Source organism: Sardina pilchardus, chromosome 20, assembly GCF_963854185.1.
Source record: "Sardina pilchardus chromosome 20, fSarPil1.1, whole genome shotgun sequence".
NCBI classification, from domain to species: domain Eukaryota; kingdom Metazoa; phylum Chordata; class Actinopteri; order Clupeiformes; family Clupeidae; genus Sardina; species Sardina pilchardus.
Window position 1 is genome coordinate 25891715 of NC_085013.1, and position 13038 is coordinate 25904752.

General features: G+C 47.7%; 1 protein-coding gene across 1 annotated transcript in view; it reads right to left on the reverse strand.

Moving 5' to 3' along the window:
• Positions 1 to 1879: 1879 nt before the first annotated feature.
• ush2a (Usher syndrome 2A (autosomal recessive, mild)) overlaps positions 1880 to 13038 on the reverse strand; it is a 303780-nt gene continuing 292621 nt past the window's right edge. The window contains exons 70-79 of the mRNA XM_062522184.1: positions 10396 to 10602; positions 8204 to 8442; positions 7341 to 7558; positions 6439 to 6615; positions 5851 to 5928; positions 5005 to 5240; positions 4129 to 4182; positions 3952 to 4023; positions 2243 to 2470; positions 1880 to 2007 (exon numbers count right to left, since the gene is read on the reverse strand). Of these exons, the coding sequence (XP_062378168.1) occupies positions 1909 to 2007; positions 2243 to 2470; positions 3952 to 4023; positions 4129 to 4182; positions 5005 to 5240; positions 5851 to 5928; positions 6439 to 6615; positions 7341 to 7558; positions 8204 to 8442; positions 10396 to 10602 (1608 nt within the window). The 3' untranslated portion in view covers positions 1880 to 1908. The remainder of the gene's footprint in view (positions 2008 to 2242; positions 2471 to 3951; positions 4024 to 4128; positions 4183 to 5004; positions 5241 to 5850; positions 5929 to 6438; positions 6616 to 7340; positions 7559 to 8203; positions 8443 to 10395; positions 10603 to 13038) is intronic.

A 13038-nucleotide genomic window follows, 5' to 3' on the forward strand; every position in this document is an offset into this window, starting at 1 on the left:
GACCACCGGCAGCACGTAACTTCACAATCGGCAGTACATACTTAAGACACATTTTTTAAATCAGTTGGCTTGTCACGGCTTCCATTAACATGATACTGCTCTAGCTAAAACACACTAGTACTGTATATATACTGCTCTAGCTACAGTAATAGGCACAGGTTTAATACCAACTAGGTTTCCACTGTACATCTCCACAGTTACGACAAATAAACACTTTCCTCTGAGTCTACTAACCAACACTTTCAAGGCTGAAGAAGCAACAGGCTTAATATACGCAGGAGCCGGTCTATATAGCAGGACTAAGAACTAGAGCGCCCCCTGTAGGCAGGGTAGGGGACTAGGACATGTACTGTATGTAAGTATGTTCGCATGACATTCATGCGAGACACACTCATTATTTAACACACATTTATTATTTAAAGGTGACCTGCAAGCCTCTGTGTGTGTACCGGTAATAAGAAAGGTGTTTAGTTACAGGTGAGCCGGATGTCACCTGCTCATGTTGGTGGATCATCTAACAGGTCTGTAGGGTTCCTCCAGGGTTAGGTTGTGTAGTGACCCATACAACAAAGTGAGGCCAAACTTCATACAGAGTGGCTTTCAGTCCATATGTACATATTTAATAACTATTATTATAACCGAATGTATTTGGTTTAATGATCTCAGGTAATATGGACCTTCCTCAGACCCTTTATTTCTTAGCACTTTGGGTCGACTGCTGTTGTTTTTAAATGTGCTATATAAATAAAATGACATGACGTGACTTGACTTCCACATATGCACTCTAATGAGCAGTTAGACAGTGATGGGCACAGGGACTCAGAGCTGGATAGACTCAGCAGAAACATACTGGGACACTAGAAAGCTGTAGTCCTCCAGTGACCTGACACTGAGGCCCCATTATGCTAACGCTAAAGCTGCCAAATGAAGGGGCTTCGCTGACTGACGGGACTTGCTCACCTAGAGGTAGTCGCTGCTCGAGAGTGTGTGATGATCACTGTTTTGCATGCACGTGTATGATTTCAGTTTTATTTCATTTTTTTACTTCAGTGATTAAACGATAATAAGAAAGACCATGAGTCTAGAAGGGAGGAGGTAAACTTGTAGCTGTGGGCTTCTCAAATGGATGAGTTAAAGTGATTCCTGCACCGAAAACAAATCACCACAACTGTTGAACCCTCAATCCATTATATATTAGTGTGTTGAAAGTGATTAACTTCACAGCCAAACTCTCATTCTCTTTCCCTGCCCAGTCGCATTGTCCGCTAACTTTTATACTACATTAATTTGCTGCTATCAAGACAGTTAGCCGCTATTTCTGAGAGATCCTCACTCAGTTCCTCTCTCAGAAAGGCCTTCCTTTAGTATCTACTGTATCTCAGAGAGACCTTCTCTTAGCTCCTATCTCAGGTAGGCCCTCTCTTGGTATCTATCTCTGAGAGGTCACGCAAGAAGGCCCCGGCAGTGACACGCTGGCATTGAAAGGCAACGTTTGCATGACCTCAGGCAACGACTGAGGTCCAAGACTACAGGCAGGAGAACAGCAGGCAGGCTACGGGGGCTGGCATGGGACAATTTTCATTGCAGCTTCCCTTGTCATTACATGAACAACAACAACAACAAAAAAACACTTCATACTTTTGAGCTTCCTTCTGTCTAAATGAGTACTGTGGTGTTGTTAAACCCTATAGCTCTACCCTATCTGCAAAGCTTCAGAGGATGCTGTACAAGTGACTGCACAAATATTATTGCACAAATCAACACACTACTGCAGCCAGACTCACACCGTGTGTGTGTGTATGTGAATAAGGATGTATGAGCGAGCATGTGGAATATGAGTGTGTGTGTACAGTATATGGGATGTAACTGTGTGTGTGTGTGTGTGTGTGTGTGTGTGTGTGTTGTCCATCACAGGTGTGTGTCTGTAAAGGTTGTGTGTTCCTTCCTGACGGAACCCACGGAGCTGAGTTCTTTAATGGTCTCCACCAGCTCCTCATCTGCGATAAACTAGAAGGAAACAGAACACAGAGGACACTTTAGAACCCACACAATTACTGATGAGCCATACTGAAGACTTTGACAATATATTAGAACATTAAAAATGTTCAAAAACGACACATTCACACACACATACATACAAACTTTTACTCTCTCTCACTCTCTCATACACACACACACACACACACACACACACACTCACTCATTCACTCTCTCACACACACACACACACACACACACACACCATTCCACTGTCTGTGCCCTGCACCTCAGCGTCCCAAACGCCGTCGTCCATCAGGGACTTCCTGTCCGCCTGGTCGATCAGCTGACTGATGCTGCGGTGCAGGGAATTCTGGGAGTAGCCGTGGCTCAGCTGGCTCTGGGCCGGAACGCGCATCACCGACATGGTGCTCGGGTAACCATGGCGACCAGAGCGGGACGTGCTGCCGCCTATCTTGGTGTCCACAAAGCCCTGTAGAAGCACACAGTCAAGGGCACATCAGCTGCCGTCACCATGACTACAACCCCTGGCAAAAAATATGGAATCACCAGTCTTGGAGGATGTCCAGTTGTTTAATTTTTTTGAAAAAAGCCAGATCACAGACATGACACAAAACTAAGTTCATTTGAAATGGCAACTTTCTGGCTTTAGGAAACATTAAAGGAAATCAAGAAAAAAAATAATTAATCAGTAACAGTTGCTTGTTTTAGACCAGCCAGAGGGAAAAAAAATATGGAATCACTCAATTCCAAGGAAAAAAATATGGAATCATGAAAAACAAATTGACAAAAGAACACTTCAACGCACCACTAGTACTTTGTTGCACCACCTCTGGCTTTTATAACAGCTTACAGTCTCTGAGGCATGGACTTAATGAGTGACAATCAGTACTCTTCATCAATCTGGCTCCAACTTTCTCTGATTCCAGTTGCCAGATCAGTTTTGCAGGTTGATTAACATCCTCCAAGACTGGTGATTCCATATTTTTTGCCAGGGGTTGTACTACACCACACCCTAGTGCAGCTAACTCTGGAGCAGACCGGGGCCAGATCAGAGCCACATCAGGGCCACATCAGGGCCAGATCAGGGCCAGATCAGAGCCACATCAGGGCCACATCAGGGCCACATCAGGCCCAGGTCCACTCAAGAGTGGCAATGACCAGGGATCTAAATCCACAGACAAAGAGTAGAAAGTTGAACCGGATTCAAACATTGTTAAGGCAACAGGTAACAGGTGAACCAAATGAAATCTATCTAGAACGATCCATGCATACTTAAAAGCGGAGCATGCTCACATTGAACTTAACAAACACACTCACTGTGCTGTGCCTGGACTATTAAATACTATTAATATACTATTAATATGACCAAGATGCTAACCCGGCATATGAAAACACTGTGTAATAGCATGCTTTGGCTAAACAAGCACAATTCAAAGTGCTCAAGTGTTCCTCGAAATGAAACTATGGCTGTCTGCCTTAGCATGCACTGGTTGAAATGCACACAAACATGCGCGCACATGCAAATCCACACACTTGGACTGGAGTCTGTGCTACTTAGGATGCATGCTTAAAAGTGCACACTCTGTCAGCATGCATGAGGGTGCATACTCTGTGACACCCTGTGATATCATGCATGTGTCAAAGTGCACCCACACACACGCACACCCCCCCCCCCCCCCACCCCCACCACACACACACACAGTGCATAGTCACACCCTAGGACGGCATATATGGGTAAGAGAAGGCGCGCACACAACACACACACACACACACACACACACACACACACACACACACACACACACACACACACACACACACACACACACACACACACACACACACACACACACACACACACACACACACACACACACACACACACACACACACACCCTGCCCCTCTGAAGAGCCTCCTCAGCAGGCACCCATCCGTGGCCTGTACTCTACCTCCGTGTGCATGATAAAGCCCTTTAGCGTGACAGTGCTGCTGGACTCCATGGCCTCAGGGATTGAGTCAAACTGGAGGGAGAGGGAGGCAGAGAGAGAAGGAGAGAAGGAGAGAAGGAGGGAGGGAGGGAGAGAGAGAGAGAGGAAGTGTGCGATAAAGATCAGTGAGTTTCTTACCTTGTGCTTACTGATAGTGGGCTTGCGGCTAGAGGCATGTTTAGGACAGGGCTTCTGATAGGAACAGCAGCAGCAGCAGCAACAGCACAGCAGCAGGAGAGACAGCCAGGCAACAGCGCAGAGAGGAAGAGGAAGAGAGGAAGAGGAAGAGAGGAATCAAAGGTGAAGAGAGCCAAAGGTGCACACACCTGTGCGATACACTCAGGTGGCCATTAGAGGATGGAGATGGAGTGGACAGAATAAACCAGTGAAGTGTTCAATAGTTTCACACAACAGCCATGAAAGAATGGAAATGATTGAAAACCAGAACAGAAAAAATTATAGTGTCCAATATGCTTAAGGGAACTACGGCAACAGCATGGGATAAGTACATGCTTCCACTGTTGCAATTACTACAAGAAGCCACAGGGTGGCGCCTGCCATGGAGAATAATATGAGGACTATTACTGCCCCCTTGTGGAAAAATGCACAAAGTGCCAGAGTTATTGTTCACTGAGGTGAAATCTGTGTCATGACAGATTTGATAAAATACAGTAACTTGACATATGTATAATGCTGATACATACTACTTAAATATATGAATATATATTCATACACAACATAGTCCCACTACAAATCCATATTATTATGATATCAGATGTCATACTTTTTAAATATACATTATTTAAACAAAATGTTTATTCTGCAAAACTCTCTGCATCTGTGTGCTAAACATAAAAAGCGAGTCCCATCCTCCTGCCAGTGTGTGTGTGTGTGTGTTTGAGCGTGTGTGTGTGCGTGCGTGCAAGCGAGTGTGTGTGTGCGCGCCTGTGTGTGTGTGTGTGTATGTGTGTGTGTGTGTGTGTGTGTGTGTGTGTGTGTGTGTGTGTGTCTCACCAGGTAGGAGTCGCTGGCGGGGTAGCTGGGGCTCCTCTTCTGCAGAGGCACCAGCGGGGGGCGCTCTCGGGCGCAGGGCGAGCGGCTGAAGGCCTTCCTGAGCACCAGGCCCGTGAGCAGCGCCAGCAGGAACAGCCCCAGGAAGCTCATGAGCACGATGAACCACAGCTCCGTGTGGAAGGGGTACAGCACCCCCGTCAGCCCCGTCTTACCTCCGTCTGTGGGCTGCACGGGACCTACAGTACACACACACACACTTACACACTCATAGATAGAATAGTAATAGTAATAGTAATTTTTCTACAGTAATTTCCCGCATTGTGTACATGTATAAGCCGCAGGATAGTGTTTTATGCAAGTTAAAAGAAACAAAACCCTATTAACACCATATTAAGCTAACAGTCGGGAAATTACGGTACTTGTATGGGGTCAGTCTCAAATCTTATCTCATCCGTAGAATAAACATTTGTATTATTGTCTTACTGAAGCGTTATCATTTGAATTCATTTGAAATTTGTACTCAGCAGTCTGTGTCTAATATTAACAATGGATGCAGTTTAATTAACTTTTTAATGTTGGAGAAGCCTGACCGACACCAGTAGCTGAGTTATATCTGATCTGTGTGTGTGAGTGGTGATGGTGGTGTTGTAATGTGTGTGTTAGTAGACTGACCGACACCAGTGAGTGAGTTGTATCTGATCTGTGTGTGTGTGTGTGTGTTTGTGTGTGTGTGTGTGTGTGTGTGTGTGTGTGTGTGTGTGTCTGTCTGTCTGTGTGTGTGTGTGTGTGTGTGTGTGAGTGGTAATGGTGGTGTTGTGATGTGTGTGTTAGTAGACTGACCGACACCAGTGAGTGAGTTGTATCTGATGATGGGGGAAGTGACACTCCCACTGTCTGTGGTGCAGGTGACCTGAAATGCAAAGGCTGCAGAGAGAGAGAGAGAGAGAGAGAGAGAGAGAGAGAGAAACAGAGAGAAACAGAGAGAGAGGGAGAGAGAGAGAGAGAGAAACAGAGAGAGAGGAAGAGAGAGAGAGAGAGAGGTGGGAGAAAGAAAGAAGACGACAGGGAAAAAAAACACATAAAATATTAAGAGACCCCTTGATTGCCACAGTGTTGAATGCTTCTTGCACATGCTTGTGAATGCTTCTTGCTTGCTTCTGACTCTCGGTCAGAATGTAGTCCCTTAGAGGTCTCTGTGTATGTGTGTGTGTGTGTGTGTGTGCATGCATATGTGTGTGTGTGTGCGCTTGGCGTACTTGTCTGATGTGCGTGTAATATGTAGGGCACTGTGGAAGCGGCTGTAAAGGAGATGTCCACTCTCGGTCAGCATGTAGTCCCTCAGAGGTCTGTGGTGTGTGTGTGTGTATGAGAGAGTGTGTGTACGTGTGTGTGTGTGTGTGTGTGTGTGTGTGTGTGTGTGTGTGCTTGGCGTACTCTTGTCTGATGTGCGTGGTATATGTAGGGCACTGTGGAAGCCGCTGTAGAGGAGATGTCCACTCTCGGTCAGCCTGTAGTCCCTCAGAGGGCCGTTGAGGGCAAAAGAACCGGTCCAATCCAGAAACACTGCAGTCAGGTTACTGTGGATCTGGAAGGCCTGTTTATACTGGGGAGCTGAATACACACACACACACACACACACACACACACACACACACACACACACACACACACACACACACACACACAAAGATGTAATATTAAATTGATTCCACATTAAGTTTAAGGGTTCATAGGTCATCATCTTTTCCAACATAAAAAACATCTGCGTAAAATCATATTGGATAACACTACATTAATGATAGCAGTTAAAATGGCTGTGTTGTTGGGCCTACAGCAATTTCCTGTGTATTAGCCGCATGACAGAGTTTATGCTTTATTAAGATAAAAAACAAAACCATATTAATGGCATATTAACTCCCCCTGTGTATTAACCTCACAGCTGAAGAAATGTTGCAAAATCAATGTATAATAAACCATGGCTAATAGTTGGGAAAATTACAGTAGTGTGGCTTCGGACTCTATATACTGTAAAGTCATTGGTCATATTGGATAATACTCTACACACATTAATGATAGCAGTTAGGATGGATGTGTTGTTGGACCTAGTGTGGCTTCTGACTCTCGTTTTAAGACAGACGATGCGGCAAAAAGATGCCTCCTCTTTTACATGAATTTTGCGTCTTTCAGTGTGAAAAGGGCTTATAAGAAGTCACTGGTTATTGGTCATATTGGATAATACTCTACATTAATGACAGCAGTTAGGATGGATGTGTTGTTGGGCCTAGTGTGGCTTCTGATCGTATAAAAGTCATCGGTCATCGGATTGGTCAGCTCACCCTCCTTGAGCGTGGTGACGGTGACCCAGCTGGAGCTGGCGCTGCCCATGTTGTTGAAGGAGACGACGCGCAGGTCGTAGGTGGCGTAGGGCAGCAGGCCCGTGACGTTGAAGCTGCGGCCCCTGCCGAAGAAGCGCGTCTCCACGGGACCCTGCGCACACACCTGGGCCACCGGCTGCAGCGGCTGGGGACACGACGTACGCAGGTGCAGCTCACAGCTACAGTACGTCACGTGGGGTGAGGGGTCAGAGGTCAAGAGGGGACAGAGAGAGAGAGAGGGAGAGGGAGAGAGAGAGAGAGAGAGAGAGAGAGAGAGAGAGAGAGAGAGAGAGGGAGGGAGGGAGAGAGAGGGAGGGAGAGAGAGGGAGGGAGGGAAAGGTATAAAGAGAGAGAGAGAGAGAGAGAGAGAGAGAAAGGGGGAGAGACAGGTAGGGAAAGGTATAAAGAGAGAGAGAAAGAAAGTGGGTGAGACAGGTAGAGAAAGATGTATATAGAGAGAGAGAGGGAGAGAGAGGAAGAGAGAGGAAGAGAGAGAGAGGGAGAGAGAGATGTTATAATAATTAGAGTACTCATATCAATCATCAATCAATCAGGACTCATACAAAAATGATGCCGCCCAATAAGGACTTTAGATCTGTTACATCGCTAAAAATATCACTGTTGCTATGCCTGTGTTACCAGCGAAAAAAAACATTTAATCTACAAATCAAAGATTCTAGAGCTACAAGCTTCCACGTGACTACCACACTCTATGCCCCAACAATCAGCATCCACTATAGTCAATGGAACTGGCTCCACCAGGCCCAAAAGTGGTGCGGCCTCATTAGCAACCCTCAGGTCGTGCTGTACTGTAGGTGGCGTACCTCTCAATGATGCCGTTGGGGTGCAGGGGCTCGTCCCACTCGAGGAGGGCGGAGCGGGAGGTGAGGGCGACGGGGCGCGGGGGGGCCTGCTGGGCGGGGGCGGAGGCCTGGGTGCGCAGCTCCGTCTGGGGGCCCCTGCTGCAGCACCGGAAACAGGTGCACGCCTCCACCCCCACAGAGTACAGCGTGAAGGGGCGCAGCCCGTGCAGTGTCTGCTGACGAGACGTCCCCTCAGAGAGCTGGGGGGGGGGAGAGAGAGAGAGAGAGGGAGACAAAGAGAGAGTAAGAGAGAGAGAGAGAGGGAAAGATGGAGAATGACGAGGGGGGGAGAGAGAGAGGGAGGGTGAGGGAGAGAGAGAGGGAGACAAAGAGAGAGAAAGAGAGAGAGAGGGAAAGAGAGGGAGAGAGGGGAAGAGAGGGAGAGAGGGGAAGATGGAGAATGAGGGAGAACGAGGGGAGAGAGAGACATTGAAACATATCCAACAAGAGATATAAAGACAGAGAGGGAGAGACAGAGAGAGGGAGACAGAAAGAGAGAAAGAGCGAGAGAGGGAGAGAGGGAAAGAGGGAGAATGAGGGGGGAGACATTGAAACAGATCCAACAAGAGACCAAATGAGTGATGGAGAGAGACAAACAGAGTGAAAGTATATGTGTGTGTGTGTGTGTGTGTGTGTGTGTGTGTGTGTGTGTGTGTGTGTGTGTGTGTGTGTGTGTGTGTGTGAAAGGAGAGATACAGTGCACCAAAAGTACACCACATGATGAATAGGGTCGGCTTTTTCTCAACATGCGGGTGCGTGCATGTATTTGAGCTGGTGTGAGCCAACGTCCAACATCTCTAATGGTGTAGACTGGTGCCTGTGTAGGTTTGTGTCCACACATGCATGCATTCAGGAGTGTGTTGCATATATGCATGTGTGTGTGTGTGCGTGAGAGTGTGCGTGAGTGTGTGTGCGCATGTGTGCGTGCGTGTGTGTGTGTATGTATAAGTGTGAGTGTGTGAGTGTGTGAGTGTGTGTGTGTATGTGTGTGTGTGTTTGTGTGTGCGTAAGTGTGTGTGTGTGTGTGTGTGTGTGTGTGTGTGTGTGTGTGTGTGTGTGTGTCTGTGTCTATGTGTCTAGGTCCTCTCCCTCAGTCAGGTACGTGGTTCATTAGGGGATGGATGGCTGACTAACAGCTGCACATAACGCCTCCAAAGAGCTATCTGCTAAACTAGGCAACTTCTCTGGGGGAGACCGAGGAGATGGAGAGGGCTCTGACACCGCCTGAGGGGGTGATTAAAGCCTAATTAGGGGTGTGTGTGTGGAAGTGTGTGTGTGTGTGTGTGTGTGCGTGTGTGTGTGTGTGTGTGTGTGTGCGTGTGTGTGTGTGTGTGTGTGTGTCGTGAGTTATGGCTATAGTAGAGCAGAATTAAGGAACGAATGTGGAGAGAAAATACCACTGAGTTTGGCTCTTTTTTTTAAGAGGGTGTGAAAAAATCAATTAAGTAGTATATCGAATTGCGTGAGATGCCAAGAAACATTTGAGCTGTTTTAATTACCAGTATCTTACCTATACTGACCATACTGAAAGGACACTGAGGTGAACCTATCACAGTCCAACATATATTTTATCTTAAATAACTACAAATGAAAGCCTGCTAATTCTGAAAATCCTGACCTTATTGCACTATGATCCAGTAATCTTGTTTGTTCATCTGTGTGTGTATGCACATACCTGTGTGTCCATGTATATGTGTGTGTAAGTTTGTCTGTGTATATGTACAGTATGTATGTATGTATGTATGTACTGTATGTGTGTGCGTATGTTTTGTGTGTGTGAGTGTGTACATGCATGCCTATGTGTTGTGTGTGTGGGTGTGTGGGTTTGTGTATGTTTTGTGTGTGTAAGTGTGTACATGCATGCCTGTGTGTTGTGTGTACCAGCAGGTCTGTGTCCTTGGTGTGTGTGTGTGTGTGTGGGGGGGGGGGGTTGTTATGTATGTTTTGTGTGTGTGAGTGTACATGCATGCCTATGTGTGTATGTGTGCGTGTGTATGTGTGTCCATGCATGCTGATGTGTGTGTGTGTACCAGCAGGTCTGTGTCCTTGGTGTGTGTGTGTGTTATGTATGTTTTGTGTGTGTGAGTGTGTACATGCATGCCTATGTGTATGTATATGTGTGTGTGTGTGTGTGTGTGTGTGTGTGTGTGTACCAGCAGGTCTGTGTCCTTGGTGTGTGCGAGCACTCTGTAGAGGCTGACGACGCCGTTGGGCTTGGCGGGGGGGCTGATGTCCACCACGGCGGAGGTGGCGTGCACGCGCAGGAAGGTGGGCACCCCGACGCCCTCTGGGGGCGCAGGACCCGTGCGACCCCTCGTCCAGGGGCTCCCCGCACGCCCCGCAGAGTTCACCGACCACACCTGGAGAGAGAGAGAGAGAGAGAGAGAGAGAGAGAGACACACACACACATATAGGAATTATATAACACACACACACACACACACACACACACACACACACACACACACAAACAAACAAACAATCAGGGTGATAAATCTATGAGGCAATACGCTGAGACTGCAGCCACTGCTGCGACACACAGGGGGGGAAAAAAATAATCCTGCAATCAGACGGAGAGTCATACACACACTCACACACACACACACACACACACACACACACACACACACACACACACACACACACACACACACACACACACACACACACACACACACACACACACACACACACACACACACACACACACACTCATTATTGTTATTATCATTATTGTTCCATACTGTAAATACTCCATGTCAGGGCTCACTGGTATGTGAGTTCGGTAAGGGAGTGTGTAGGGGTGTGTGAGTTCGGTAAGGAAGTTTATAGGGGTGTGTGAGTTCGACATGTCTGGACACACTGGAGTCTGACAGTGTGGGGAGGCAGGCTGGATCCTCTGAATGAGAATGAGTCTTCCAAGGTGTGCATGATTGTGTGTGTGTGTGTGTGTGTGTGTGTGTGTGTATCAATGTGTGTGTAGGAGGTCAGGTGAGTTTGTGTGTGTGTGAGAGAGACAAAGAGGGCAGGTGTACAGTATGTGTATGTGTGTGTGTGTGTGTGTGTGTGTGTGTGTGTGTGTGTGTGTGTGTGTTACATCTTTAGGATGTAAGGCTCAAGTGACAGCATGCCACTGGATGCCACAGGTGAGTATACTGCATTGAGACGTCTCCTCTCTTCTTCCTCTTTTCTTCTTCTCTCACTCGCTCTCTTTCTCCTCCTCCCTGTCTTCCCCTCTTCTTTTCCCTCCTTCCCTCCCTCTCTCTGATCTCCCCTGTCTTCTCTCTCTCTCTTTCTCTCTCTTCCCTGCTGTCTTTTCTTCTTCTCTTCCCTCCTTCTCTCCCTCTCTCTCTCTGATCCTCCTCTACACCTGCCTGTGTGGGCTGTGCTGTGTCACTGACACCGGGGCTGTGAGCGGGCGGGAGTGGAGTCGGCAGACAGTGTGGAGACAGGGGGCCGCTTTCTGGCGGTGACGGGGGACGGGGACGGGGGGGGGGGGGGGTCACCTTAAACCCACAAGGCCCCCTCTGGGCCCCCCCCCCCCACCCCCGACAGGCGCCTTCCAGGGAACAGGGAACAGGAAACTCACAAACGGAAACTTTTGACCTCCCCCGCAGGAGTCCATCACAGCGCCACACACACACACACACACACACACACACACACACTGCACCGAGCCGAGCTGAGCCGCACTGCTTCACTGCTGCCAAGGGCTCACTACCCACACTAGACAGTCCAAGACAAAAACTCCGGAAACATCCGCAGGTGCTCAAGTGCAGGTGCTCACAAAAAACAAAAACACAACTTCGTCTCTCTCTCTCTCTCTCTCTCTCTCTCTCTCTCTCTCCCTCTCTATTTCTCTCTGGCTTTCTTTCCTTTCTCTCTCTCACAACCTCTTACTCTCTCTCTCTCTCTTCCTCTCTATTTCTCTCTTGCTTTCTTTCCTCTCTCTCTCTTTCTCTCTCTCTCTCACTCTCACACATTCTATCTCTTATAGTCTCTCTTCTTTCTTTCTTTCTCTCCAAAATCTACATGGGAATTAGATTTCACCTTCATCAGTGGGTGCAGGAAGCAGGCGGAAGGTGAGCTAATCTTATTTATCACGGGGGGGATTTGTATAATTACACGCCAATAGCGTAAAAGGTCGCCGCAGGTCGCCATTTGCATAGGTAAGTAATTTGTCGATTGTCAGAAGTAACAGGGCGGGCAGATGGATGCGCTGGCGTGGATGGTTAAATTAGCCTCAATAATAGCCAATTACAGCGTGATCAATCAGGATGATAGATCTGCCAAGCAATACGCGGGGACTGCAGCCACTGCTGCGACACACACACACACACACACACACACACACACACACACACAGGGGTGGAATTCACAATCCTGCAGGAGGGTGCAGCGACGGCACGTGTGTGTGTGTGTGTGTGTCAGGAACGTCTCAGCGTCAGCACTCCAGATGGAGAAGTGTGTGTGTGTGTGTATGTGTGTGTGTGTGTGCGTGTGAGTGAAGTGGGTGGGGGGGGTCACAGAAAGGGCATCTTGTCACCCAGATGAGGAAAAGGTCAGAAAGGAGGGAGGCAGTAGAGAGTGACATGTTGGCATCTTGACACACACACACACACACACACACACACACACACATACAAACAAACACACACACACACACACACATAGATAATACATATACCTACAGTGTACACAGACACACACACACACACACATGCTACGGTTGGTTATTATCTATACACATAGACACACCACTGACTTTCAGCTCCAAATTGACCAATAAGCCTTCC